Genomic DNA, 27611 nt, shown 5'->3' with positions numbered 1-27611 from the left:
AGAAGGTGTTTTGTTGTCGTGTTTTCCCACCCCAGCCTGCCCCTACCCCCAATGGCTTCCGGCTTCCTCTTTAGATCTAGCTAAAGGTCACCTCTCCACTGAAAACCTCACATTCTAAAGAAAGGCTTCCTCCAATAGGGGTTAGGATTGAGAGCCAGGACGGAGATAGGAACCCTGAAGGGAGATCAACAGAGTCTTCTAACCTGGACCCGTGGGGCTCTCAGAGACTGAACCATCAACCAAAGAGCGTACAAGGGCTGGACCTAGGCTCCCGGGACGTACTGTAGCAGATGTGCAGCTCAGTCTTCATGTGGTCCTGAACAACTGGAGCGAGGGCTATCCCAAAAGCTTTTGCCTGTGTGTTGGATATGATCTATTAACTGGGCTGCCCTGTTTGGCCTCCGTGGGAGAGGAAGCACCTAGCCTCACAGAAACTTTAAGTGCTTCGGGTCGGGAGAATAACCAGTGGGGCCCATCTGCTCAGAGAAGAAGGGGAGAGGGGATGGAGGGAAGGATTGTGAAAGGGAGTAACTGGGAGGGGGCAGTGGATAGGTTGTAAAGTGAGTAAGTAAAAAGAAAAACAAAAAAGAAAGACAGACAGAAAGATGGAAGGAAGGAAAGTATTCTGCAGTCCAACTTAGCTGTTGTTATATTTCAATCTGCTTTTTTTTTGGGGGGGGGGGTCTGGCATGCTTTTAATTTTGTGTGTCTATTTTGTCTGTTTCCCTCACTAGAGAACCACCTTCCTACAGGCCAGAATTATGTCCATGTCTTTGATATCTCTAGTAAGTTGGCCAGATTTAGCAAAGGGAAATATTAGTTTCCTGGTTAATTTTGAAGACAAGATGAACCATGAGTAATTTTTTGGTTCATGGTTACCACAAAGATTATTTATGATTCATCAGAAACTCAAATTTCACTGGGCATCTTATAATTCATCTGGCAGTCTGGCCCCTGGGTCCTCATAGGAGTCTTACCAAATATTACTAGAAGAAAACTTGGTGGCAGCCAATTTTAGCTGCTGCCATGGCAACAAACCAGAGAGGGTATGCTAATCCTAGAACAGTCATGACAGCTATCACTTTCCATATTTCTGTTCTGGTTTGCGTATCTTTTCAACCCAGGAGAACACAGTCAACGTTCTTCCAAAGTCTTGGTCAGCCCCATACCGGCAGGGACCTAGACCTTAGAAAGGAAGCTGTTGGGTTCAGCTTGAGATACGGTTGTGTCTCGTTTTTAGTGTGGCCTCCCCCTTAGGTATCCATTTCTATTGTCTCTGTCTTTCATGACCCAGAGCTCCCCAAGGAGGACTCTGATTCTCCCATCCTAACCATTCATTCCCAGCACCCCACACTAGGGCTGAGAGTAGGGATTTCACACAGGATTGTCAAATGGATTGATACATGAATGAATAGAAGCCTGAGCAACTGTCCCAGCTCACGGAGGCTGATGGGTTTCCTAGGATACAGGACCTTTTCTGTAAGGACCAGAGCAACCCACATCTGGGCATTCCCAGGAGTAGGTGGATTTCAGATTGTCCTTGGTGGCTGGAGTTCTTGTCTCCTATCATTGTGTACTGCTACCAGAATTAGATGTCTGCTGTTCTGGATAGCCTCAGTTTACACTAACGGTTGGCTCTTTGGAACTCTGCTGGCCTTCTCAACGTCCCCATCCCTGGAGTGACTCTAGGCTTGGCTGCAGATTCTACTTCAGCTCATAGTTCTAATGGATCCTTCCTTGTCTGCAGTCTCTGGCAGATACCTGGCCTTGAGCTCTTTGAGTTTAGCCCCAGGGCCAAGCATATGGGAAATGTCCCCACCCCCAATCCCTCCAGCTATGGGCTTGTCTGGCCTACTAGTTCTGGATGCCAAGACCTGAAAAGGACCATCTGCAACTTCCACAGAACACCTATTTATTGGGTAATTAGAAAGCCATACATTTCTGAACACTGTCCCCGTAGAGGATGAGATGTCAGAGCTGTGCGGATCTCAAGGAAGCCAGGCAAGTCTGTTCTCAATTCCAGTAGAGGGCTCCGGTCTCACTTAGGCTCTGTCGGGCTCCTGGAATTGGGGGTGAAGTGGCTCCGGAGAGGCTCCCAGCATTTGTAGTAGTTCTCATCCAAACAACTACAGGTCTTGAGTCCCCACTTGGTGAGTGCCAAACTTAAGGAAGATTCAAACATAAATGCCTATAGGAAATAAGAAGGAGATGGTGTCCAAAATATCATGTTAAATTTGATGCCTAGAGAAGGTATGGGTACAAAACATAGGCCTTATGCTTATACATACTGCCATGATGAAGAAAGGAAACCCAAGCCCTGGGTTCTGGATCTGGCTCAACCATAAGCAGATGACACTGTATGCAAGTCTTCTATCTAAGGGCCCTGAGGTTCACTCTGTAGGGTAGAATTGGGCAGGTAGGACTTGCATTGCTTATAGCATTCTGGGGGCAATATTATTTCCAAGGGCAGATGTGAGAGAATCCTGGGATCTTCTTCTTAAGGGCCATCACTTGTGGTGATATTCTTATATGTGATGAAAGGACCGGACTTAGCACAAGACACCCCAAGACCAAATTCTCAGCCCAAAGGAGACTTATTGGCCCCAGAGGGACAAAGGGCATTGAATAAGAGATAAAGACAGGAGACAGAAGGATGAGGGAAAGGGGGGAGGGAACAAGGGAGAAGAGGAAGGGGTATTTGCCCCAGAGGAACAAAGGACTGTCTCAGGATAGACACACAGATGTGGTCCAAAGGCAAATGGCCATTTATAATGGGAAAGGGGGAAACTGTGTTAGGATGAGTTGGTTAATTTTTATTGGGCATGTTAATTATGTGAACCAAAATGGGGGAGGGGCTTTTAATTATTAGACTTTAATACTTTGATAGCTGGACCTTGGTGGTCAGCCTCAGGAGGAGGAAGTGGCCAAATAAGGAAACAGAGCTTGGTGGGATGGCTTTAGTAAGGTAATCTAATGGCTTTTAGCAAGGAGAAGCGTAAAAGGTAAAACCTGTCTGTCCGTGCTGTGTTTGCCATGCTCGGGCCTGTTAGAGCTCATTTGTGACATCCTCTTTTCACAAAGGAAGAAACAAAGCTCAGAGCTGGGAAGTGGCTCATCTATGGTGGTAAGTGATGGCAGATTCTTAGCTTCTTCAGGAGACTGCTCAAGAGCTCAGCTCAGAAAAGGGAAGGGAAGAGAGAAAAGAAAATGGAGCTGATGCTGCACACCCCACTGTGTTCTGAATGCTTCTGGTACAGTAAAACGAAGCTGAAAAATGTTCTGTCTACCTTAGCCATTTCAACTTCTTACCAGTTGTTGATGTTTCTATCTATAGTGTCTCTTAAGAAATACTAATAGCAAACAGCCCAAACCTTACAATTCTTTTTGTTCTCATTAGGAAATCCAAACCACTACAGACAGGCCAAAGGAAAGTCATGCAGTTCTTCTGTGGCACCACACAGAACACCTACGTTATGTTTGGAGTGAGTCTCACATGCATTCATTTCTCTTTGTCTGTATCAGGGAGTCGTGTGCCCTTGCCTGACTTCTGTGGCAGGCTTTGAGGCAGTGCTTTGGATGAAATGTGCGGTACAAAACCCTCTTCACACACGAGGGCAAGTGTCACAGCCATTATTGTTGTTGTCGTCTGCTGACTTCTTCTTAAGAGCTTTTTTGCTGTGAGGCTGAGCTGTGGAGGGTCACGTGACATTAACCACTTCACACTGGAATTCGGATAGGACAGATTGATCTGTGTCTAAGTTACATAACGGGGGATGGTAAGGGAGACACAAAGTTAAGTCTAGGCAGTTTCTATTTATGTCTGTGTGCTTATGTGTGTGTATGAGTATGCATACGTGCATGCAAGTGACTGTCCAGGGTGCCCCCGAGATACTCTGGGCCTTCAGATTCCGAGTCTCCTACCATCCCAATCCTTTTTCCAGGACAGCTTCATCTCTCTAGCAATCAAGGTCTTAGACATTATTCAAGTTCTGACTGTGTATAAAAACAGCCCTATGCCTCGCTTTTGTAGAACACTACTCCATGGTAGCACAGCTTTCAAAACACCATTTGGAGACCTAAGGGTAATTCAGGAACAACTCAATGGTAGACTGTGCTCTTTCAAGGGTCATCAGAGGCAATAACCTGAGATTGGCAAACTATGCCGCACAGAGATGTAGGTTCCTCTAGATACTGTGAGTAGATCCTTGAAAGGAGTAACAGAGCCAGGGCTAAGGACTAAGGAATTCCATGTCCCTTTCTCCATAAAAGCAACTCTGGCTCTGGACTTGAACTAAAAGCAAACCCTGGCACCAAGGCTAGGGGATTGACAAGCTAGGCTTTGGGTTAAGCAGGTCTGTGTTATGAGTTTTAAACTATGCAGCAGTGAAGGCATCTGTTTTAAAATGTGAAGTAAGTTTGCATGATGCCTCAGCATAAAATTACTTCTTGCGGTTCACTGAGTCTATTTCCAAGAATGCAGAAATAAATAAATAAATAAAAATAAAATAAAATCAAGTACCGCAGCCAACTGCAATTGTGTTCCACCTCAGTGTTTACAGCCTGACACAAGAGGAATACAAAATAGGGTCTAAATCCCATCAGTTTCATCCCATGCCAAAGGAGAACAAAGAAAAGGAAAAAGCAGCGGAGAATTGCTGCTCACAAGTCCCAGCTATGCCAAGGCAAAGGCAGCTTCACTCTACTTGGCTTTAGAAACTGGCTAAAGGTGACATTCTGCCTCCTCCGGGACTGTGGTCCTCAGGATCACTTCCCACACAGAATTCTCTGAGATAGAACACACACGCACGCGCACGCACGCTCACACACACACACACACAGCGCTGCATTTAGATACAGCAAGACCCTTCTAAGTGAATCAACCATGTTTCCTTGCATTTGAAGTTAGTGAACACTCCATAAGGCGTTAAAACTCACAGATGTCCCCTGGCTGGATAGCGCACCCATTCCACAGATAGAAAAATGAAACATGGAGATGCTGCATAGGAGCTGAGTTAGGATTTGAACTGGTCTCACTCTCAGTTCAATCTCTTTCTACGCTGTCACACCAGAAGTGTAGCTTGTGTACAATGCTGTATGTATTCATACTTACAACATGCTCATGCAGGCACACATTTCTCCTCACTCCACCTCTGTGACTTTGGAGAATAAAAACTAACTTCTTTTCTCTACGGATGTTTGGGGAGCCCAGAGGCAGCCCCTGGGAGTGTTTACTTGCTTACCATGGTGCCGTCAGCTATCCTCTCAGGCTCGAGTTTGGCCTTGCTGGCCTTCTCAAAGCAGTCCGCATCGGGGCCGTGAGGGGTCATAGCACTGTGCAGGCTGCCGCCCCCTGGCAGGAATCCACCTTGCTTTGCCTCATAGTGACCTTTGATGAGTCCCATGAACTCACTCATGCAGTTCCCTGGGAAAGTAGGATAGGTATTATTTTTATTATCCAAGGCGAGACCCATAAAAACATCAGTACCTCCTAAATAGTATCTCTTCTAGGCTTTCATGTTCCAAATCCATCAACTATTCCATAAAAGCACATGATTTCATTACAGGTTCCCAGTCTAGAAAGTAAAGCGCTCTCTCTCTCTCTCTCTCTGTCTCTCTGTCTCTCTCTCTCTCTCTCTCTCTCTCTCTGTGTGTGTGTGTGTGTGTGTGTGTGTGTGTGTGTGCGCGTGTGTGTGTGTGCGCGTGTGTGCGTAATGATACAGGACAAAACTCCAGACTTATGGTGCATTATCAAGTGATAATCAGCAGATAGTTGGTTTCTATGAAACACAGTTCTTAGATATTCTTTATCATAACAGACAACTGAACCTGAACATGACAGGAGCACCTTCTTCTCTTCTCCTGGAGCTGATCACTGACTTCTGCTTCATACAGAAGGTTTCTCCACCTCAATTCTTGTGGATTGCTATCCAGGGGCTTGCATACTTTCATGGATGGGTGTGCTCTGCAGAGCAACCTATCGTGCTACTGAACACCTCCCGGCGTTGGTTATTTTTTTATATTAAATAGACACATTCACATAGTTTTCAAGAGTCCCACCATCTCTGACAAAGCCCGCCATGCTTCCATTCTTTTGGTATTTTATTTCTATTGAAATAAAGCTCTCTATCAACATAGTAATGCCGTAAGAGCAAGAAATAAAGAAATTGGACACATGGGTAATGCAGGTACCTTCCCAGCTCTGTTTATCCATTCATCTGTCTGTGTTCCATCCACTCACTTTCCCATCCATCCATCCATCTATCCACCCATATTCAAAACAGACAATTAGACACCATTCTAACTATTGTGGTATACAAAGGAATAAGGAATAAAAGCTGCTTATTGTCTCTCCTGTGGGAAGATGGAGTGTTCAGAGCATGTGACAACTCAGTGACAGCCACTGCAAAGTCAAACCCTTGACAGGCCAGGGCCATGCTCTGCTTCCCTCCGTGTGGAATATAAGCAGGTTCCCTAATGTTTCTATAACCAACCGAACAGCCACCCTGCCCTTTCCCCAACACAACACACTACTCCAGCTCGTAGGAAGTAAACACGCAGAAACCCTGAGAAGTGAGCCCCCCCCCCATCATAGCCGCACGTGCATCTCATGAAGAATTAAAGGAAAACAAGCAAATGGGAGTCCTAAGAGTCTGCATTTTAAGAACAGTTCCTCACATAGCTTCAATCTACAGTCACAATTCTTGCTGCAGTACATGTCACCAGGGTCACCTTCACAGCTTAATTTTAAGAGGAGAGCAAGATGGAATTTGGTTTTGATCTGAATGTGAATTTAGTTAGCAATGAGTTTGGTGAAGGTATTCTACATCACTTCTGATATTTCAAAGGACAGCGGGAAGGTAGACTTTGTCTTTCTGATTAAACCTGGATCTTGTTGACTACGGTGCATTAAAATGACTAGAGGCAATATTTCTACAGAAATAATTCCCCAATTCCCCTTAAAGTCACATCAAAGTAACAAAGATTTTGAGTATTGCTGAAGCAATATTTTTATATCTCCGATAAAACTAATTTCTAACTTGGGGTTCTGTGCTTTTGTTTCAAATCAGCTCAGGGTACCATTTCTCTATGAGATGTTATTTGGGGACAAGTCACTAAACACATAATAGGAGGCGCTTCACAAGGCTCACTGTACAGGCAGCCTGCAGTACAAACAGATTAAGGAGTGGGTTGAGAGCTGGGAGCACAGCGGTGCCCTTATTGTCTCTCTTCCCAGGAGGGGAGACAAGCCCTTCACCACTGTTCTCAACAGAGAGTCTGTAGACCTTCTGGGTCAGAAACCTTTGGCGCCCAAGTTCAAAGGGCAGGTCTCAGAGTTGCTACTTTAAAGCCAATGAATTAAACTCTGGGAGAGAGAAGCTGGAGAACAAACTTAAAAGAGAAAGGGTACTCTTGATGGTGACCTCAAAGGGGCAGGCTGACTGTCACCTGACTGTGAAGTGGCCTTCTTTCATCCTGACAGCCTGAAGTCCCCACCCTCCCAAACCGCTTTCAGTGTGGCCGTCCACCATTAAGCTTCGGTACCTGGGAACTGTCACAGAGCAGAATCTCATATAAGCAGAAGGTTCTATAGTGAACTGTGGAAAATGATTTGTTTTCTAAAATGTTCCAGCTGGAAATGCATGATAGAGTCTTTCCAGACTTCTATGCTCAAACCTGCAAAATTCTCCTGGAAACAGAATTGTACCTTGATCCTCTGTAATCTGCATAATTAAAAATGTGCAAACTCATTAAATACAGCTTCGATGCACCTTATTCACTCTTGGTGATGTAGTCACCAACTGAATCAATATTTCCAGATGTGTACTATGTTCAGGCCACGGCACTGGCCATGTTAATCAGTGGTCACACGTGCCTGCCTTGGCATCAGACAATCTGCAATTAAATCCTGACCCTGCACTTTATCTGTGAGACCCGGAGACCCGCTAACTCCCGGTGCCAGTCTCATCTTCTGGGAAACAGAAAGGGAGGCAATTGATATTACCTCTCTCTTGCTGCTGCTCTAAGACCTGAATAAATTAATACCTTAAAAAAAAAACTTATAAAGGGGCCTTAGAAACTAGCCAACCATCATTAGTCGTAATAATACAAATAAAATAAAACCTGATTTATTCGAGTTACCTTCTATGACGTGCTGTTTGGCTGGCAGAGAAAAGCCATCGGATGGTCTTACCCATCAGTGAATTCCACCAACTCTACCAACTCTGCAACATGAACCTGTCAGCAGGATCTGCCTTCATGTGCAGTAGTGGGCTGACTATCACAGGGTAACCAACTGCTCTCTAGGTTTGGTTTTGAAAGTCTCATCCTTGGGAGGTCATAGGCCCTGCAAGGCAACTTACTACTGATGATTAGCTACATACACATGCTATAACCGTTCCTTCTAAACATCCATCCTCATTTCTTAGACAGAAGCTACTTTCTACCTCATTCAAAGAAGCTTCTACTTGGTGAATTCAGAGTCTCATGGCTGCCCAAAATGAATTATGTATAATGTCCCCCTCTAAGGTGATGTTGTGGGAAGACATAATGAAATAACATAGAAGCTCACACACAGGAAGAAGGGCAGCAAACGCCATCCTCTAGGTATACCACAGCCAATGTAGTTATGAACGCATAGAAGCTTTGATTACTTGTGCAGGGGCTGCACATGACAGACCCTCCCCATGGCCGGTGATGGTGGGGGAGGGGATAACGGGAACTCTCCCCTTGCCCTTGAACCTATAGGCCATGTATAGGGGATGCAAGAAAGGGAGCCATCTATGATGGGCAGCCATTGTCTTTGGTGTGTAGCAATTGATGTACCTGCATAGACTACAGAGAACAGTTTCAATTACAAGGCCATAAAGGTGGTCTTGGTCAAACTCAGAGGGATACAAACTAAACAAAAGGAAAGGGGTGTGGGAAGGGGCTCCATAGAGATGAAGGGGAATGTACAGGGCAGGGGTGAAAAACGAGAAAGGGTAGGGGTGAGAGCAATCAGAATGCATTATATATCTATATGCATTCTATATATCTACGTGTATATATAAAATTGTCAAAGAATAAATTTAATTAATAACACCTCCATCTTCCAGAATAATCTATCTCCCAGTTTAGATTGTAATCTGCTTTGTTTTGCCAAAATAATCAAAGAAAGAACGTTTTACTTGTTCTTGAAACAGATTTTTTGTTTCTCTAAACAAACCAAAAAACACCTCTACTCCCACTACTCCCCCACCCTTTAAAAAATATATATCTGAAATGTATTCTTCCTTCACACTCTACCAATCCGTCTGTCTCTCCTAGGAGGCAGGTTTAGTCGCTGCATCCCCTCTGCAGACTCTTAAAGCCCAAGAGCACTGAGAGGCAGGACTTCAAACTCAAAGCAAGGCAGGGGGTCCAAGAACAACCTGGCCATTGTAGCTGCTTTGTGAGTTCTCATTTCCAGGTATGCTCTGGTGAAAGAGAGACTTACTGTGGTAATAAGGAGGTCTGAAGGTTTTATCTGCAACCCCCCACCGAGGTGGGAAGATGACAAAGTCAGCAATGGCCACTCCAGGTCGGAGGGATTTGGCAGTCAGCACAGTGAAAATGGAAGGGTCCTGTGAATACACAAGGGGGGAGACTGAATGTAGGACAGTATGGGAGGTGACTGAAGAGTGACAGTGTGTCACCTGCACAGGAGGGTGCTTTCAAGTGACAAGGTTCTGATTAAGTGACCCGGGTCCGGCTTAGATGTTTGGGCTCCGGTTGAGGTGCGGTAATCTCACTCCTGTGACAGTAATCACTCCTGCGGCAGTCCTCTTGCTGTGCTTGAAGCAAAATGCATTCACACCAGATAAGAGGACAGATAAGAGGCTGCATCTTTAGCCTGCCTGAGTTTACTCTGAGAGCCTGAGTCCTACTTATACTCCCAGGCTGAGTGACAGGGAGCTTGGTGCTGCTCAGAGGATGCTGGGGAGCAAACAAAAGAGCATCCGCAGCCTGGTGTAGAGGGAGCCAGTGCTTCCTGGGAGGCAGCGCATCAGCCTTTAGCTGATGGCCACAGGCAGGAAAAGTCTGAGAGCTGGCTGGCTAATTCTGAGTCTTGATTGACTCCTTGATTGACTTCTGGATTCTGAGTATTGCGTTTACATGGTGGTAGTACAGAGGGGGATATGCAAAGGGACGAAATTATTCGGTTTCAAGAACTTTAGATCCTGAGACGGAAAACCCAAGATTCAATTTAATTGATATCCGTGTTCACTTTCAGACGTGGTGCTGACATCTGGAGAGTCAAAGATTGGGAATCTATTCTCCGCTCCTTTAACTTTAATTGGGGAAAGGAGAGAGTGGCTATTTCCTTTTCAAAATAACTCTCTGTTGAATTTGTTCCTTGACAGTTTCCTACAGTTTATATAGTGCATTCGGCCTACAGCAACCCTTCTCCATGCCTCCATGCTGTCACCGTCCTCATCTCCTCTGACAGGACCAGGGAAATAGCCAAAGAACTAGGACTTGAGATAAACCTTTAAAAGTGAACAAAAGAAAGGGGAGGGTAGAAGAGAAAAGAGGAAGACAGGCCGGGGATTTTATCAGAGAAAATAGAAAAGATAGAGGGATACACAGAGACTTTGTAAAGCCAGGATAAGGTGAAAGCCAGCCGTGTAGTGAAGGACAAAGGAGAGGCAAGATGTGGTCCTGGAGAAAGGAGCCCGGGGACAGATGGAGAAGAGTATCAAATGTCACGCTTCAGAGCTCAGACCTAATCCTAAACCATGCAGAGCCTGCAAAGGGTTTCTAAAGCAATGGTGGGGTGATCAGATCTGAATTTGGAGGCAGATAGCTACTGTAGTAGTAAGAAGAAGATTGAACATCTGCACGCACGCGCACGCGCGCGCGCGCGCGCACACACACACACACACACACACACACACACAAAACAAAGCCCAAAACAAAACAAAGAAACAACCCAACCTTTCTTGCTGGGAGAGTTACCATTTTTTTCATCTGTCATGGGACGTGGTCTGAGACTATTAAAAGAAAGAAAAGGTAGGAAGGCTCAAATAGAGCTTTACCAAGGTCTCAGGGCACCTCTTCGTGATGCTTTGGGCTCAGTATCCCGATTTTCTCCCCTCCCCTTTGGTTTTATTAAGATTTGAGGTTGTTCAGAAAGGTAGTTTTGTCCCCCTAGAGATAAACTGAATTGGCTCAGAGTAATCCTTCTATTTCTGATTCTCTGGCTTCTGCCCCAATTATCCCTCAGCTTGTGGGTTAAGTTAATCTATTATGAAGTACACTGCAAAATGAACTCACCCTCGAGGTCTCAGGAACTAGCACTTTTTCAAGCATGTGGGCTCAGGGGAGCCTGTACCAGAGACCAGGGACCAATTTGTGGCCCCCTAATTGACTGAAAAATATGACCAAGTTCAAACATTAGACTTTTAAAAAAAAAAAATCAAGCATTCAACCTTTGAGTGACTTTAGAAGAGGACTTCCTTGTCCTTCGCTGATAACCATGGCCACAAGCTGAGGTTGGTGAGCAGGTGGGTAACCAGAGCAAGCAGAGTCATGCCCCAGGTTGCAAGGTGCCCAGACCTTCTCCAGAGCTGTAAATGACTTTCCTCCAGACTTCGTTATTATCATTAGCAGCTTTCCCTTTGCCCATGCATGAGAGCTGTGATTACTCTGGAGAGAAGTAAATTGGCTTGAGTATTTCTTGCCTTCCTCATTTGCCAAGTAAAGTATTCCTTCACCAAAGGACACATGATCCGGTTGAGGCTTTGCATGGATGACCTTGAAAACCTTAGATGTGTGCATGCCACAGGTATATGCTAGATCCTTCCCATTCAAGGGTTGTCCCATCCCCAGGGTCCCTTCATGCTCTGGACTTACCGCATGGTCAAAGGCTACCGCATTGATGACCATGAAGTTCTCTAGGTTGTACTTGTAGGGTGTATAGTTTCCATGCCAGGCCACAACATTGAATGGAGAGACATCCTAATCACAGAATCCAAGAAAGCATGCTCTTAGAATGTAATGTTTTTGTAGCTGTAAAATTACAATACTTACTGACATAACCCCCTTTTATATGATGTTGTTCTAAATTTAGTCATAGCATCCTTTGGGAGAATCATAGCTCAACTTGATCTCTCGGTGGTTGCTTCACACACCCTCTCCCAGGTCCTAGCTTTGCCACTAACCCCCTTTTCCAGTTCATAAGCTGCAGCCATCCGTCTTATCCCACACAGAGAAGGATCGGACCGCGCGCCATTCCGCCATTGGAACATTGAGACATGGAACATTGATCCATGCAGAGACAATGGGACATGCGGGCGTGCGGGGGAGGGTTGGGTTCTCCCACGTGTAATCAATAAATCATAATAATCTTTCTTGCAGATCATCTCTTATTTCAGGAAGATTAGCTCTGCAGTACAAACCCACCCCAAGGTGTTTTTTGCCCACGCAGACAGGGCGCCAGTCTGCGTGCAGGCAGAAACACTACATACACACATCAAGCAGTCCTTTTTTCAATGTTTAACATAGCTGTGGGAATCTGTAGAGGCCAGCAATTCTCAAACAATCTGTTTCCTGGTGCAGCAGGCACTTGCAGTGATATTTCTCCAGGGCTTTGCAGCCTAGAGGAACTTCTCATAGACACAGTGTCTGCTGTGAAGTTCAGGAAAGAAGACATCTCGAAGAGATCCAGCCTAAACGTTTGGGATTTCAGAATGACATTAACATCTTTCCCGGGTTTGTCTTGGATAGATCACTTTGATGCTTTACAGGATTATGATCTTCCTCACTGATGCTGTGCATCTAGTCAAGAAAAAGGATCCAGCTCAGAATATTCTAAAGCTCAAGGTGCATAGCTGGCCAGACTGCTGAGAATAAGAGAGTTGAGTGCTCAGCCCTAGATGGGATGTCTATATCCATCTCCAGCAAGCCAGCCTAAGGCTCAAAGATGTCTATATCCATCTCTAGCAAGCCAATCTAAGGCTCAAAGATATCTGTATCCATCTCCAGCAAGCCAGCCTAAGGCTCAAAGATATCTATATCCATCCCCCCACCCAGCCAGCCTAAGGCTCAAGGACCATCTTGAAAAAAGAAGAGGCAGAAAGAATGTAAGAGCTGAACTATGGGAAGGAATGCATTGTCTTCTACACATGCCATGGCCATCAAACTACTGCACTCACAACAGCTGAGGTTCCTAGCACATAATGTGCACCAGATTAGGAGAGCCAAAACTCTGGTATAAATAGCATAGGTGATTTCTAGGCCTCCAGGAACTGAAGATATACCCCTGGTAGGATTCCCATGTTCCTGAGGATGGTCCTACACCCCTGCACATGTAGGTAGCACTAACTGTTGAAAGTGGATATGAGAAGAGGAAGAGGGGAAAATGGGGATGGATATGATCTGTGTCATTGTGTTTGTGATATTCTCAAGAGTAAAGGGAAAAGACTTGAGGGAAACGACTACCCATAAGGCATTGTTAGAGCTAAGAGGAAGGCCTAGAAGTGTTGAGGTAACAGGGGGAACACATTGGCACTCCTGGGCCTGAGAAATAAGAGCAGCAAATGCTTCTATAGGACTCTAGCAAGATCTAGAACCATGAGAAAGCCTACATTGTAGATGTCTATAGCGAGTTCTCTAGAGAAACAAAGCTCTAGTTTACAGTGTTTGCTGATATCTGGGGTATGAATACTCTCAACTATATTTTATCTTTCTCTCCAACAATAACTTTTTTTCTGGTAATCGATACATTGAGTGCCCTTCCTTAGGTACTGCGATCTGGTTTTGGGGCTCTTCAGCAGGAGCTACCTCAGGTCAGAAGCACTAAATAGACAGGGAGAGGAATGCCTCACTTTCATCCCTCCCCCCATTAACTTCCTCCAAGTTGAACCCAACAAAAGATAATAAACCGGGGAGCTAGGCTACTTTGCGGATAAATACCTGCCTCCTGTGGCACAGACTTAAGCAGAGGAGAATGGACCCGTGTGGCCATCACAGGGCCCCATGGGAAGTGGAAAGCTGCTGCCTACTGCCAAAATGGATGTTCTCTGTTGATTGTATGCAAATTAATAATAATCTGGGGAACATACTTAAAATTCATGTAAATATCTACTTCTAGTACCCCAGAGGTTACCTTTTTTGCCAGGTGAGAGTATTAATATGGGTAGGAGCATTTTAAACAAGACTGTCCAAAGGGTTCTAAGACTACTGGTCCCTAAACAACTGTAGAAAAATTCTGACCCAGAGACTATGAGGATGGCATGGTGCTGTTTGTTCTGGGGCTTAAGCAGAAGTTTCACACTGCTCTGCCTTTGCTGACTGGCATGGTCCCTTACAGAAGGGACAAAATGTTGTCATGTCTTAAAATTAATTTTATATTGTTGCCTGTGATTTCATGTCCTCAGTTTACCAGGCCTCTGGTATAGTTGAAGCTAATCAGCTAAATTCTTTTCATTTTGTGCCAACAATCAATCATTTGTATCTGAAATAAGGTGGTCATTGAGGAATATCAATCTTGGCTTCTCCTTGTGATGAGTCTTCTTCTTTTTTAGATCACATTAGGAGGCTTCTATGTTATGTTTCCCACATCACTCTTAGAAACCCGGACAATGCTAAATTTCCATTACTAGATGAGGAGGTGCACAATCTTGAGAGTCAAACACTTGGGGGTTTTAACCCTGGTTCTGCCACATAGCACCATGAAGTAATTATTCACCATCTGACCTGTTCCCATGAGTATGTAATTGGCAGTACCTTAGTGTGTAATAAAGACAAAAGGCTGTATGTAATGTACCTAAGGCTGGCCTTGGCTATCAACTGGTGTTTCATAACTCCACACTCACTCCCTGGCTACTAACAATCTTACTGTACCTGTTTGCAAGCAAACAGCTTGCCCTGGTATTTATTAATCACAGTGTAACCACCTGGCACTCGACGATCTTCATACCAGGCAACAGGGATCAAGAAATCTCGAGGATTGGCCAAGCCATTTGCTCCTAGAAAACACAGGAACCCAAACTCCAATTAGGTATTTCCAAAGTCAAAGGAAAGATGCCCACAAAGGGGATCTTCTGGGTCACGGGCCATTCCACAGATGACTTTCTTTGCCAAAATCCTTGCTGGATTCCCAGTCACGGCTATGGCTCAGTGCCTGACTAGTGTAGGTGAGGTCCTAGGTTCAACCCCAAGCACTACGGAATCTGTTGGATCCCAGTTTGGTAGATGTGTAGGAAGAGCTAAGAGATTTGGTTGAAAAAGAACATTTCAAAAGTCCTCATAAGCCGTGTCGTGTCCTGGAACTGTAGAGTGGTTATGGCTCATATGGCTTTGGTATGCGTTACCTCAGCCCTAATCATGTGTTACACGGGAGGAAAAGGGAGAGGGAGAGAAGGGAGGATCCAAGGAAACTGCAGATGTCTGTCCGAGGAAGCACTGGGGACTCTCCTACATATCCTCAGACCCTGATCTCATACAAAAGGGTTATTAGCTACTGTCCCAGGCAGGCCTCTGTCAGCTTAGCCAGAACTCAAAAGCCAGAACTATAAAGGTGCTGTCCAGCCTAAAAAAGTATCTGCTTGCCATTCAGGGAGGAAGAACTGAGGACCTGCCTGCTTAGCTTTGTTCAGGAGTGAGTGTTCCCTCCAGAGAAAAGAAATAAATCAAAAAGACAAAATACGAAAAAGCGTAAGTGCAAAAACATAATTTAACTCGGAGAGGAGAGGCCTGGGGAGTGTTTTATCATTTCCAGCTCCTGGGGTTAAAAAAAAAAAAAAAAAAAAAAAAAAAAAAAGCACCCAGCTGGTTAGTAAATTATATATATTTTCCAGAGGGTACATGCTCTGTGGAACCTGGAGGTTCTGCTGCCTGCACAGCAGCAGGAAGCTAGACCAAAGTGTGAAGAGTGGGTGGCAAGCAGGATGACAGACGGCCCACCATGGCTCCAGCTGCCTCTCTGCTGCCTCCCACCTTCCTCTGAATATTTGGATCCCCAGGGGAGTGACCAGAAGGCACATGCTGGCCTGTCCTTGTTGCTCTGAAAAAGCTGTTGACAGGGAAAGAAAGAACTGGAAGGTATGGCCCAAGCGGAAACCAGCGGCCGATTTCTGCAGCTCTCCCCAAGAGAGGCTTGAGAAAAAGTGCTCCTCAGCTCCTCAGATCAGCCCTTCCCTCCTGTGTGTCCTCCCTTCGGCTGTTGGAAGACTAGGAGCTGGGGGAGCTGGGGGAGCGGAGCCTTTCTGGAAGTTTTAATCTGTCTCACAGGGACTGTTGTTTCCAGCTCCCTCACAGAATGCAGGAATATACATGTTACTGTTAAGTGTATGGATTTTGTGATGTGTGCTCAGAAGGAACGTGAGTTCAAAGGTCATGCGTCACCCAGTCCAGCTCATATTTCCAAGGCAATAGACTCCAGGACATTTTTATGGCTGGAAACACACAGCTCATTGACTTAAGAAAACATTATTCACAAAGCTTATTCTCATCCGATACATTTGCTTAAGCTGTTCCCTTTCCTCTTTCCTTCTCTTTAATATGCCATCAACAATTAATTGAATCTCAGGGCCAAGGAGCTCAAATGGTAAAGTGTTTGAGTAGCAGTGCCCTGCACCGCAAGGGGCTGGGCGTGGTAGCGAACACCTATAATCCTAGCACCCAGGAAGAAGTTCAAGGCTGTTCTTATCAATATAGAGAGTTAGAGGTCAACCTGGGCTATAAAAGACTCTGACTTGAAAATCAAAAAAGAATTTAATCAAGTCTCAAATCTCATCTTTGGTAAAGCTATTTTTGTGACCCCCTTTTGCATCCCTTGTAATATAAACGTCTAACCAGGAACCCATTAAATGCCTTTATTGCCATTGCTCTATCTTATTGTTTAGAGAAAAGTATAATAGATTGGTTTGGATCATTTTCTATGGCTCATATATTTTGTAGGCAGGCACTTGGTCTAAGGAAGTTGCCTGGAGAGGAAAGTCGAAGTTTGAGTGTGAGAGCCAGGAAGAGATGGAAGGAGTTGTATCTCAAGCAAGGCCTAGGGTAAAGATTTACCAATGGGTCCCAGGTCCGGTAACTCAAAGTGGACACCATAGACCTCCAGGACGTAGCCCCTGGTCTCCTCAAAGACATCGATGCTGAATCGCATTCCTCTCTGGAAGACAGAAGCATGCCATCATAAATCATATTCTTGCAGTTATATGCAGAAAGAAAGTGCTTGTGTTTCCAAGTATGCTGTTTCAGGTGAGCAGATTAAAGATGGGTCACAAAGGAAAAAAAAAAAAAACTAATTCCTAATCATACCAATAATTAATGTCTTATTGGGTCCAGAGATAACAGCAGCCCCCAGTTAGCCACAACTCCATGGATTTAGGGAAAGGAAGAGGTAAGCACTCTCTACTTAGTGATTGTGTGCTATATTAAACAAAGCAGGCACCAAGCCCGCTTACCCCGAAGCCTTCTGTTTGTCTCTGACTCCTCCCTGTAACCACAGACATGCGCAGACATGACAGAGACATTTTTTTTAGGGTTAGAAATAGCAGCGGCTGAAACATCTGATTGCTCACAAATTAGGGAGAGGTGGTGGGGCGAGGGGGCTCAGTACCAACCTGAATGACGCAGATCTCATTGGGCTGCAGGAACATCTTGCCAAACTCTGTGTAAATGAGAAGTTTCCCTTTCTGGGGAACTGGGGGGGAGAGGGGAAAAGATCGTGCAATAGTGAGGAATCCTGTTCAAAGGAGAACCTGAAAACTTAATGCTTGTAGTTGCTTGTTATTGTGAATGAGGAGGCCTTTGTTGGATCTCTTGGGGGTAAACTGTATTCTGACGTCAGTTAGCTATTTTACTGCCTACAAGATTTTGAAAATTCTTCAAAATCTCTATCCTCTCTTCCACTTTGAGGAGCCTGTATATATATATATATATATATATACACTTTTGTGAATTGACTCAAAAGGGTCATAGAAATAGCACAGAAAACTACTCTTTTCTGACATTTCAGCCAGAATGCTGGCATTTGCATGTCTGCTGACTACCGGGAAATGTTCACTCCTGAATACTAAAACTAAATACCACAAAATCTCTCAAGGGTCTTAGGCTTTAGATGGTCTCATAAAATTTGTACCTGAACTGTGTGTGGTCATTGGTGACAAATGCGCTTTCCTTCAGAGAGTTTAAAAGCAAATAGAATTTTCCTAATAAGTTAGGAACGTCATTTCATTCAGTTGCCAAAACCTCCCACATGGGAGATGCCCAACAGAGACAGCCACAGGCAGAAAGCCCAGAACATACATTGGACACTTTGAGGTATGCTAGGAATCTTTTCCAGACCACCAGTGGTGTCTGGACCTCACTCTTGTAGATAATACTTCATTTAATGAAACAGATGGGGGAATGCAGGCAAGCAAAATACAAAAACAAAACAAAACAAAACAAAAAAACAACTGGAATATAGCTTGGGGCTAGGGATCAGTCAGTCTTACCAACCAGGAACTTACCAATCAGGAAATCCCCATCTGAGTTGTAAAAGCATCTGAAATTTACAGAGTACTTTCTGTGATTTTCAGCTTTAACACATTCTGGACAAGTTTATTTATTCCGCAAATTATTATTTAGTGCCTACCACGAGCCAGGCACTGGGTATAAAGTGATCAGCGGACGCTTCCCTGTGGAGCTTAGAGTCTGTCAGACTAGGACAGGAAGCACACAATTGCGGACCGCTCTCACGGCGAAGCGCAATGATGCTGCGAAAGTCAAGTTCAGGGGCATGAAGGGACCCTGATATAGCTGTCTCATGGGAGGCTATGTCAGTGCCTGGCAAATACAGAAGTGGATGTTCACAGTCATCTATTGGATGGAACACAGGGCTTCCAATGGAGGAGCTAGAGAAAGTACCCAAGGAGCCGAAGGGGTCTGCAACCCTGTAGGTGGAACAACAATATGAACTAGCCAGTACCCCCAGAGCTCGTGTCTCTAGCTGCATATGTAGCAGAAGATGGCCTATGCGGCCATCATTGGGAAGAGAGGCCCCTTTGGTCTTGCAAACTTTATATGCCCCAGTACAGGGGAAGGCCAGGGCCAAGAAGTGGGAGTGGGTGGGTAGGGAAGCAAGGCGTGGGGAGGGAACTTTCGGGATAGCATTTGAAATGTAAATGAAGAAAATATCTAATAAAAAATTGGAAAAAAAGGGGGGACCTGCACTAGTTTGGGGAGTTAACAAAGGCCTCCTGCCCACTGATGAGGCTTTGGACAAGAGGTCTGTTGTCATCTAGGCAAGAGGAGAGACTCCTGGCAAAAGAAGAAAGAAGCACGTTCAGGTGTTCTAGAGCAATGAGGCTAATGGGGTTAGAGAGAAATAAAGGGAAGCCATTGTGGCTCATGTAGAGTGCGTGCGTGTGTGCGTGTGTGTGTGTGTGTGTGTGTGTGCATGCGAGTGTGGGGGATGACCTCATACATGGCTAGACCCAAAGGGAGGTCTCCAGTGCTTCCTATCGGGCTGCAATCTTGGCCTTGATTCATGACTCAAAAGTGGAACAGCTAAAGGAGGAGAGATGACTCTTCAGTTAAGAGCACTTGTTTGTTGTCTAAAGGAGCCAAGTTCTATTCCTAGCTCTCCCATGGTTGCTCACAACTGTCCCTATCTCCAGTGCCAGGGGATTCAACAACTTCTTCTGGCCTCTACAGGCACCAGGCACACATGGTGCATATATATATATATGCAGGCAAAATATCGATATGCATAAAGTAAAATATAAATAAAAACAATCTTTTAAAAGTTGAATGTCTCGCATACGTTCATTAAGTCAGCAAGATCAAAATTCAGCTTGAAGAACAACAGTGTAGTTCGAGGGCAGTGGTTCTCAACCTTCCTAACTCTGCGACCCTTCAGTACAGTTCCTCATGTTGTGGTGACCACCAACCATGAAATTACTTCGATGCTACTTTATAACAGCAATTTTGCTACTGTCATGAATTGTAATGTAATATATATCCTATATGCAAGGTATCTGACGTGCGACCCCCCCCCCCCCAGTGGTTTACAGCCACTGTTCTAGAGGTGGCACGCAAAGCCACCATGATGGTCTGCTTTCCAAAGAAAAGACAGGGAGGGATATTATTTACTTTTTAAAAATAAAACAAAAGCAAAGCAAAACAGAATACAGAGGCCAGTGGCACAGCCGACCACGTAAAGGCATCTGCCACCGAGGCTGAGACTCTTGAGTTTGATCCCTGGGACCCACATGGTGGAAGGAGAGAAGTGATTCCTCAAGCTGTCCTAATTTGTACACATAGGTGCTGTGACATGTGTCCTCCTTAAAGACCTCAGGATATAAACTAATTAGTGTGCAGTAACATTAAGCTTATGCCGAGCTACTAGCTATTAGCAAAAGCCAAGTCTGTTACTTTGCCTTCAGAACCGCTCATGCAGCATGACTGTGGACTTGAACCCTACGGACCCTTAGAAATTAACTCTATTTGTCCCCAACCTGCCTACGTGAGCTGCTCCTTCATTACAAGGCCCTAACCTTTCCTTTTCTGCCTACACTGTTACCTGACATTCTTGTCTATGTCACGAAAGTCTGTCAAAATAGAAATTATTTTTTATTTATTTATTTATTTATTTATTTTTCAATTTTTATTAGGTAATTACTTCATTTACATTCCAAATGCTACCCCCAAAGTCCCCTATACCCTCCCCCCCATGCTAACAGAAATTCTTATTAAAAAAAAAAAAAGATTTCATTTATTTTATGTCTATGTTTATTTTATGTAGCTGTCTTCAGACACACCAGAAGAGGGCATCAGACCCCCATTACAGCTGGTTGTGAGCCACCACCATGGGGTTTGCTGGGAATTGAACTCGGGACCTCAGGAAGAAGAGGCGGTGCTCTTAACCCACTGAGCCACTTCTCCAGCCCCCTCTTATTTGTTGTTATCAATGAATGCACGTCAACATTTCTCTGAGAGGGGAATAATTATAAAAGAACAGTGTTTGCACACACGAGTTTACTAGGTCTTCACTCTCTGCCTAATAGGCACTGGAGGATGAGCATGTCATGTCCCAACAGCTGAGGCTCTTACCTATTCTCCATGGAGGAGTTACACAGGAAAATGTGCACAGCGAGGCCGTTGTTAGACTTGATGTCTCCTGCTCCACATAAGGTATGCAAGCCCTGGGAGAGGGGAGACAGAATGGCTGGTGCTTCGGGGGCTCAGGCCCCTGACCCCTGACCCCTGACCCCTGATGCCTGGTTTTGTATTCTTCCCTTTGAGAATGTCCTAGGGGCCATTTGGTATCAAGGCTGCCTGAACTGTATTAACTTATACTTGGTAGGCTGTGTCCCATTCGAGATGATAGCCGAGACCTTGTCTCTTAACGGCAGATGAACTTAGAGAGCATGATGTCATTTCTTTAAATGAATTCAAGTTGGACATTTCATTCTGACTAAAAGAACCCTTCAGGAAGGAAGGGATAGCTGGTAGAAGGATTTTGTGGGGAGAGGGCCTGAAGCTTCCCTTGACATTTAGTGCCCCTCGAGTTCACACTTCCCTGGGAGCAGCCCTCTCTCATGAGGAAGGCCAGGCTACTTTCCCCAGAACATAGCAGGGGGAGACTTTGCAACTGACTGCATGTCCTTCTGCTCTGGGACCAGATGATGCAATGCAGGGAGCCCTGACATGGGGCTGGGGGTCAGGGAGCAGAGACTTCTTACGACATCACTCTGCCCCAAACCTGCAGGCAGGATGCAAAACCAGAGAGGGTACTGCTCCTCAGATATCCATATCTCTCAGGAAGCAAGTTTCTTCTTCTTCTGTCCCTTAATGGATCGATCAGTTTGAGGTTTACTGACGTGAGTCTTCACAAGGTATGGGGACACTTGTAAGGATAAAGGCTTCAAGGTGATTTCAACAGTTTGGGCTCTCACTGGGCACCTGGAGGGCCCCTAAGTAAAGCGGGAGCCAAGTTGGCCTGCAGAATCCTCCTCTGTCCTCTTGGAGCACTTCTCCCTGACAGCTCCAGTCCCTTCACCCACACACTTCTTGCTGTGGGCGCAGGTGTCCTTGTACCGCCAGCATTTGCAGCTATGGAGAAGGCCTGCCAGTGAGCTCTGTGCTCCCCTGCCTGCCATCTGCGGTGATGCATCTGAGCCCTGGTATCCCCTTTCAGGGTCTTCAAGCTCTTGGATGGGAACATTTATTTTTGTATTTATTTTTACTAATCTGTGTGGAAATGTATCACTTCCTTCAAGTATTATGAATGCAGGTGGCAAGCCACAGCAGCAGCAGAAGCGCCTGTCACTTTGTCAGTGACTGGGACATTTTTATGTCATACATCACAGGTATCTCAAAATATCATTTGGTTTCATGCTATAGTGGTTGGATTTTCACATAGGTCTTATGATCTAGTATATTAACTAGGAGGCATGTTTCTAACTATGAAACAAATACTATCGATTTTTTAAAAATATTTTTATCATTGCATTTCAATGTAATTGTCTGTGTAATTTGATGTAGTTTATTTTACCCACCCACCACAAGCATGGTGGCTCATAGCAGTAGTTCCAGTGCCTGGGTTTGAGGCAAGGGGACTCTCAGGAGTTCAAGGTCAACCTGAGCTGCAGGAGGGGAGTCTATCTCAACTAAACCAACCCAACCCAACCCAACTAACCAATCAACCAACCAAACAAACACCTGCCCCCACACACCCAGTAATAATAATAATAATAAAAAACTTAACAAAATAAATGAATGCATAATTATGTATACAGGTCTCACCAAACCATCAAAGGCATCATGGGTCAAAAAGGTTAAGACCGGTTCTAACCCAGAGAAGAGGCACTCGAGGGAAAGAAAATTTACCCTCCTTGGCCTTTTCTGTGAGGTTAAAAAGCTCCTGGGTGCCCTTTGGTGTCAGGAGCCATATGGTGCCTGTATGGAAGGCATCCCTCAGCCAGCCCCCATGCTGCCCACAGGTGGCTTTGTCTCTGCCGCCTCCGCCTCCGGTTTAGACCGCTTCTCAGCATTCAGATCGCAGATGGCTAGATCACTCACCGCAGGACAGAGGAGGGCAGAGGGAGGCGTGGAGGATATTCACTTACACTCACAAAGTCCACTTTCTTCTCAGACGCTTTTGGAATCTCAAATGGTTTCCATCTTAGCTGGGGGTAAAAAAAAATACCCATACAGGGAAATGACTTCACAGGAGGGAACCATAAGTTTATTAAAATAGATTCAGTTACACCGGAGAAAATGGACAACTGCTCTCTCTGTGAGGTTCTGGCCATTGGTGATTTTGTTATATTAGAACTAATGATTATCTATCATTTCTTTAAAGTGGTTCTCTCTCTCTCTCTCTCTCTCTCTGTGTGTGTGTGTGTGTATTCTGGGAGTATATGACTCTGTGTATATGTGCTATAGGAGTGTGTATGTACACTGTAGGGGTGTGTATGTGTGTATGCTATAGGGATATGTCCCTCTCCTTTTCTCTTTCTCTTCCTCTTTCTTAGTCTCTCTCTGTCTCTGTTTCTCTCTCCATCTCTGTCTCTATCTTTCTCTGTGTGTGTGTATATGTGTGAGTGTGTGTGTGTGTGTGTGTGCACACATGTGCGTGCTGAAGGGGTATGTGTTTAATATGAATATAAAGTGTCTTTGTTCCTAGTCCTTTCAATTATAAAAATGAAGCCAAGCCATCGCTCCCTCTCTCAGAAGGTGTTTCTTTTAACATTTTGCTCAGGCACATCTGTGAGTTTTGACTGATGCCGCTTTCATGCTATTTATAATCAGCTCCCTTTCCTGGCAAGCCGGCTTCGCTGTGTGGGCTCCTGACACTGCAGGGGAAGGTTCTCCTTCTACTTCCAGCCCTTGGAGTTTTGAATTATTTCCTTAAGAGAAAGAAAAACGCATCCAGCTGAGACTGGATTTGGTAAATGCAGTGCCAGCCTCGATTTCTTCCCCAAACCTAGCGTTTGTCCCCAGGCTGCCCAATGGTTCACTCTAAATTGCAATGGTCTTTAATTCAATAATGAACTGATCTAAGGAAGTGGGGAGAAAAATCAGCAGGTGCAGGCCGTGCTCAACGCACCAGTGCAGTGTTTATTAATCAGCGTAGCATCAGGCCTGACATAGCCAGCCTGGGAGCTCATCTGCCCAGAAGCCCAGAGCACATCTGGAGTGACCTGCATCCTGGGGCTAGCTCCATTGGCTATTATGCCTGGTGAAGGTTGGATGGGCAGGAGCTCCATCCAGGCGCTGGCCTCTGCTCATTCTGTGTTTTGAGAAGGCAGCCAGACAGGAAGAGCAAATGGGAAGGGCTCTGCTGGGTGTATCACACAGTCAGCCAGCACCCATCATTTCCTAAGGACAAAGGGGATGACAACATTCTGAGACCACTACAAAATGATGCAAAATGTGGGTTTGAAAAGGACCACTGAAATTGAGTTTCAGAATGCAGCAAATACTTCAGGACTGATTCTATTCATCATGATACCTCGTGGGTCACAAGGGGCAAGGATCTGGAAAGGGTTTCCAACCCTTTTCATACATATGGGAGGGACATTTTGTGCTTGGTAATTCTTTGTTGTAAGGCTCATGCATAGAGAAGCTTAGCACTGCCCCTGGTTCCTGCCCACAAGATACCTGTTATATTCCTTCATGCTGTAGCTACACACACACACACACACACACACACACACACACACACCCATTGTCAAAACATTCCCCTATTTCTTTAAGTCAATATCCTGTCCTGTTGAGAACTAAAGACTTAGCAGAAAATTCACTTCACTGAGCATGTAGGATAGTATGTGTGCTGGCAACCAAACTCAGAACTCTGCATGCACAACACATGCTCTACCACAGAGCTACATCCCCACCCAGGTACTGCTGCAGCTTCAAGGGGTGGCCAGGGACTATTACTAACCACTGCCTACTGCCCCGCCACCATAACAGTGGAGAAAAATCACCTGAAAAAGAGTCATCATTATAGATTTCCCAGAGGAAGATATTTAAGTATCAGATCAATCGTTGCCTTGGCAACCATTCAGGGCTAACCAGAGATTCTCAGCCCTGGATATCCATGAGAATCAACTGGACGGCCTTTGAAACCAAGACCAAATTAAATAAGAACTTCTGGAAATGGGACCTAGTCATCAGCATTTTCTAAACACTCCAGCACTCAGAGATTCAGTGACTACTGTGTTGCTGAACCAAGCAAGCGTCATGCTTAGAAAAGTCTATGCAGTCAATCAAGCAATGATCCATCCAGCCAAACCAAATTGTGGCATCTCAAGCTAGACATGGGGGTTGCAATGCCAACTTCCAGATAGCATTGATTTTTAAATTATCCAGGCTTAAGAGTTAGTAAATCTAAGCGGGGGGGGGGGGGAAAAAGGGCAAGGAGATATTAAGGAAGATCTTTCTTTCTCTGTGTGTCTCTTTCTTTCTCATACACACACACTCTCACATAGAGGGAGAAGGGGGGAGGAAGAGAAGCCGGGAAGAGCACACATTGGGGCAGGGAGGCAGCATAGTTGCAAGTGAACTGCTACTGGCTACATAGCTGTTGCTCTCTAGGACACAGGTGCAATCTGCCTAAAGGTTAGGTATCTGTTGTGCTTTGCAGTGAAGCCCTGCCTCAGAGAATAGAGGCTCTTCTGTGAGAGGGAAAAGCTGAGCCTGATGGATTGTCAAGTTCAGTTCTCCAAAGTCTTCTGTAGCACTCCAACTCTCAAGCCACAAGGAGAGAGAGGCTGAGGTGGTGGGTAAAAATACAGCCACATGCTGATATAGGAAGCCTGCCATCCATGGGGCCCACATTCCTGGTAAAGCAATGGCCCCCGGGGAGCCTTTCTTCACCAATGTAAGAAGGATTGCCTTCAAATGACAGATGATACAGGGAGAAGAATGATATCTCTGTTGGGTCGGATGGCACTGGATTGCACAAGAGTTCATGTCCAGAATGGAAAGTACCTATCCGAAAAGGAATGATAAAGATGCTGAAATCGTTCTGATAAGCCCTGAATCCACAAGAGGAATTCAACTTTGGATCCTCAGGCAAGAGATTTTAGTCAGGAGCTCTGACGTGATGTTTTGGTGAACGTGAAGGGGGCAGACAGAAATTGCCCTTAGAGTGTAGTACAGAACATTCCCTGCTGAGACCAGAAGCTCAGCCTGAAAGACCAAATCTTTGGGGTTCAAACTCCATCTTACAGAACCTGACCTAAAGTTGAACTTGAGTTAACTAACAAACTGGAATCTAGCACTAGCTTCCTGGCTACCCTCCAATAAGACCTGTGTCTAGCACCAGTTTCTAGGTTATTCCCCCCAAAATCTGCACCTCCAGGTTACAGGCCTGTCCCTGACACTTCACTTCCTAACCACCACCAATGAGGAGGAAAACAGAAGTGAAGTTTATGGTTTGGCTCCCAGCACCAGCCAATTATGTTAAAGGCCATAATGTCCCCCAACCCCAATCAGATGTGTGTCAGGCTAGATACCCCCTTCTTGCCTCTATAAATGCTTGCCTAAAACTAGGCAGGGGGCTCCTTCCAGTTCTGCTGTATCAGAGATGGTGATGTGGCTCAAGTTCGAGCTTAAATAAAAGAGACCCTATCGGCTTCTTGGTGGACATTTTTGGGGTTCACGAACGTTTCCTGGCACAACAAGCCTAGTACATTTGCTGCAGAAGAGTCACTGTGGTAAGCCCAGGCCAAGAGGGCCATGCATGAGCAAACTGGAAGACTTGGCTTTTGTGGGTAAATCATTTCCCCTGTTGGGTTGCTTTTCTTATTGTAACAATGGGGTCACGGGGTCGGGGTGGGGTGGGGTGGGGTGGGGCTGGAATCCCATGAGCTCTAAGAGAAGAGCATCTGACAGTGAAAGAATACTTTGTGATCGAAGGAAAAAAAAAAAAAAAAAAACCTCTTGGACTGACCAGCCCCACCCCCAACACACAAACACACATACCAATTCATATACTGAAGCCCTAACTTCCAGTGAAATTGCTTGGGAGATTTCAATGGTAAATACGGTTAAATTAAATAATACAATTTGTGTTTTAGGAGTGGTAGCCTAAGAAGAGTTAGAATTCAGGCACTTGGGAGGCTGAGGCAGGAGGATTGAAGGTTTTACAGCACTGGGATATAGACAAAGGTCTTTTGAAAGAAAAAAGAATTGAAACCAGAGTACCAACACAACAAATCAAACAATTACCTCATTCCCAACAAATAGTCAGAGGAAAAGCTGTGTGAGGACAGAGGGAAGATGACCCAGATATAGACCCAAGAGAAAGCCATTATCAGACATTTCTCTTCTCACCCCTGGATCCTGGACTCCCAGTCTCCTAGCTTAGAAGCTACTGTTCCTGGTATTTAAGTGGCTCAGCAATGGCATAACATAATGTTACAATTTCATAACCATTTATTTTATTCATACTGTATACAATCACTGAATAGCTCCTCCCATCTGGAATTTAGTTAAGACTTTAAGACACAATGACATAGATTGCAGTGTCTAATGCAATATCTAGACTATAGTATGTACCAGTGTATATTTATTGAATGGTTGAAGAAATGAATAACTGTAAGCCTGGAGAACAATTCTTATAAAAGTCCAAATGTTATTTCCAA

At 45.0% G+C, this 27611-nt stretch overlaps 1 protein-coding gene across 2 annotated transcripts in view; it reads right to left on the bottom strand.

Annotated features, from left to right (window-relative positions):
* Window positions 1-1895: 1895 nt before the first annotated feature.
* Window positions 1896-27611, bottom strand: part of Hgd (homogentisate 1,2-dioxygenase) — a 49818-nt gene continuing 24102 nt past the window's right edge. For both annotated transcript variants that reach the window (XM_029544703.1, XM_021209685.2), the window contains 10 exons: window positions 23085-23144; window positions 21067-21158; window positions 18483-18517; window positions 17592-17671; window positions 17038-17137; window positions 14866-14990; window positions 11875-11979; window positions 9476-9602; window positions 5241-5422; window positions 1896-2188 (listed from right to left, as the gene is read on the bottom strand). In XM_029544703.1, coding sequence (XP_029400563.1) covers window positions 2039-2188; window positions 5241-5422; window positions 9476-9602; window positions 11875-11979; window positions 14866-14990; window positions 17038-17137; window positions 17592-17671; window positions 18483-18517; window positions 21067-21158; window positions 23085-23144 — 1056 coding nt within the window. In that variant the 3' untranslated portion in view covers window positions 1896-2038. The remainder of the gene's footprint in view (window positions 2189-5240; window positions 5423-9475; window positions 9603-11874; window positions 11980-14865; window positions 14991-17037; window positions 17138-17591; window positions 17672-18482; window positions 18518-21066; window positions 21159-23084; window positions 23145-27611) is intronic.

Source organism: Mus pahari, chromosome 12 (assembly GCF_900095145.1).
Source record: "Mus pahari chromosome 12, PAHARI_EIJ_v1.1, whole genome shotgun sequence".
In the NCBI taxonomy this organism is placed as follows: domain Eukaryota; kingdom Metazoa; phylum Chordata; class Mammalia; order Rodentia; family Muridae; genus Mus; species Mus pahari.
Note: the sequence above shows the minus strand (reverse complement) of the source record. Positions and strands in the feature narration are given on the sequence as shown.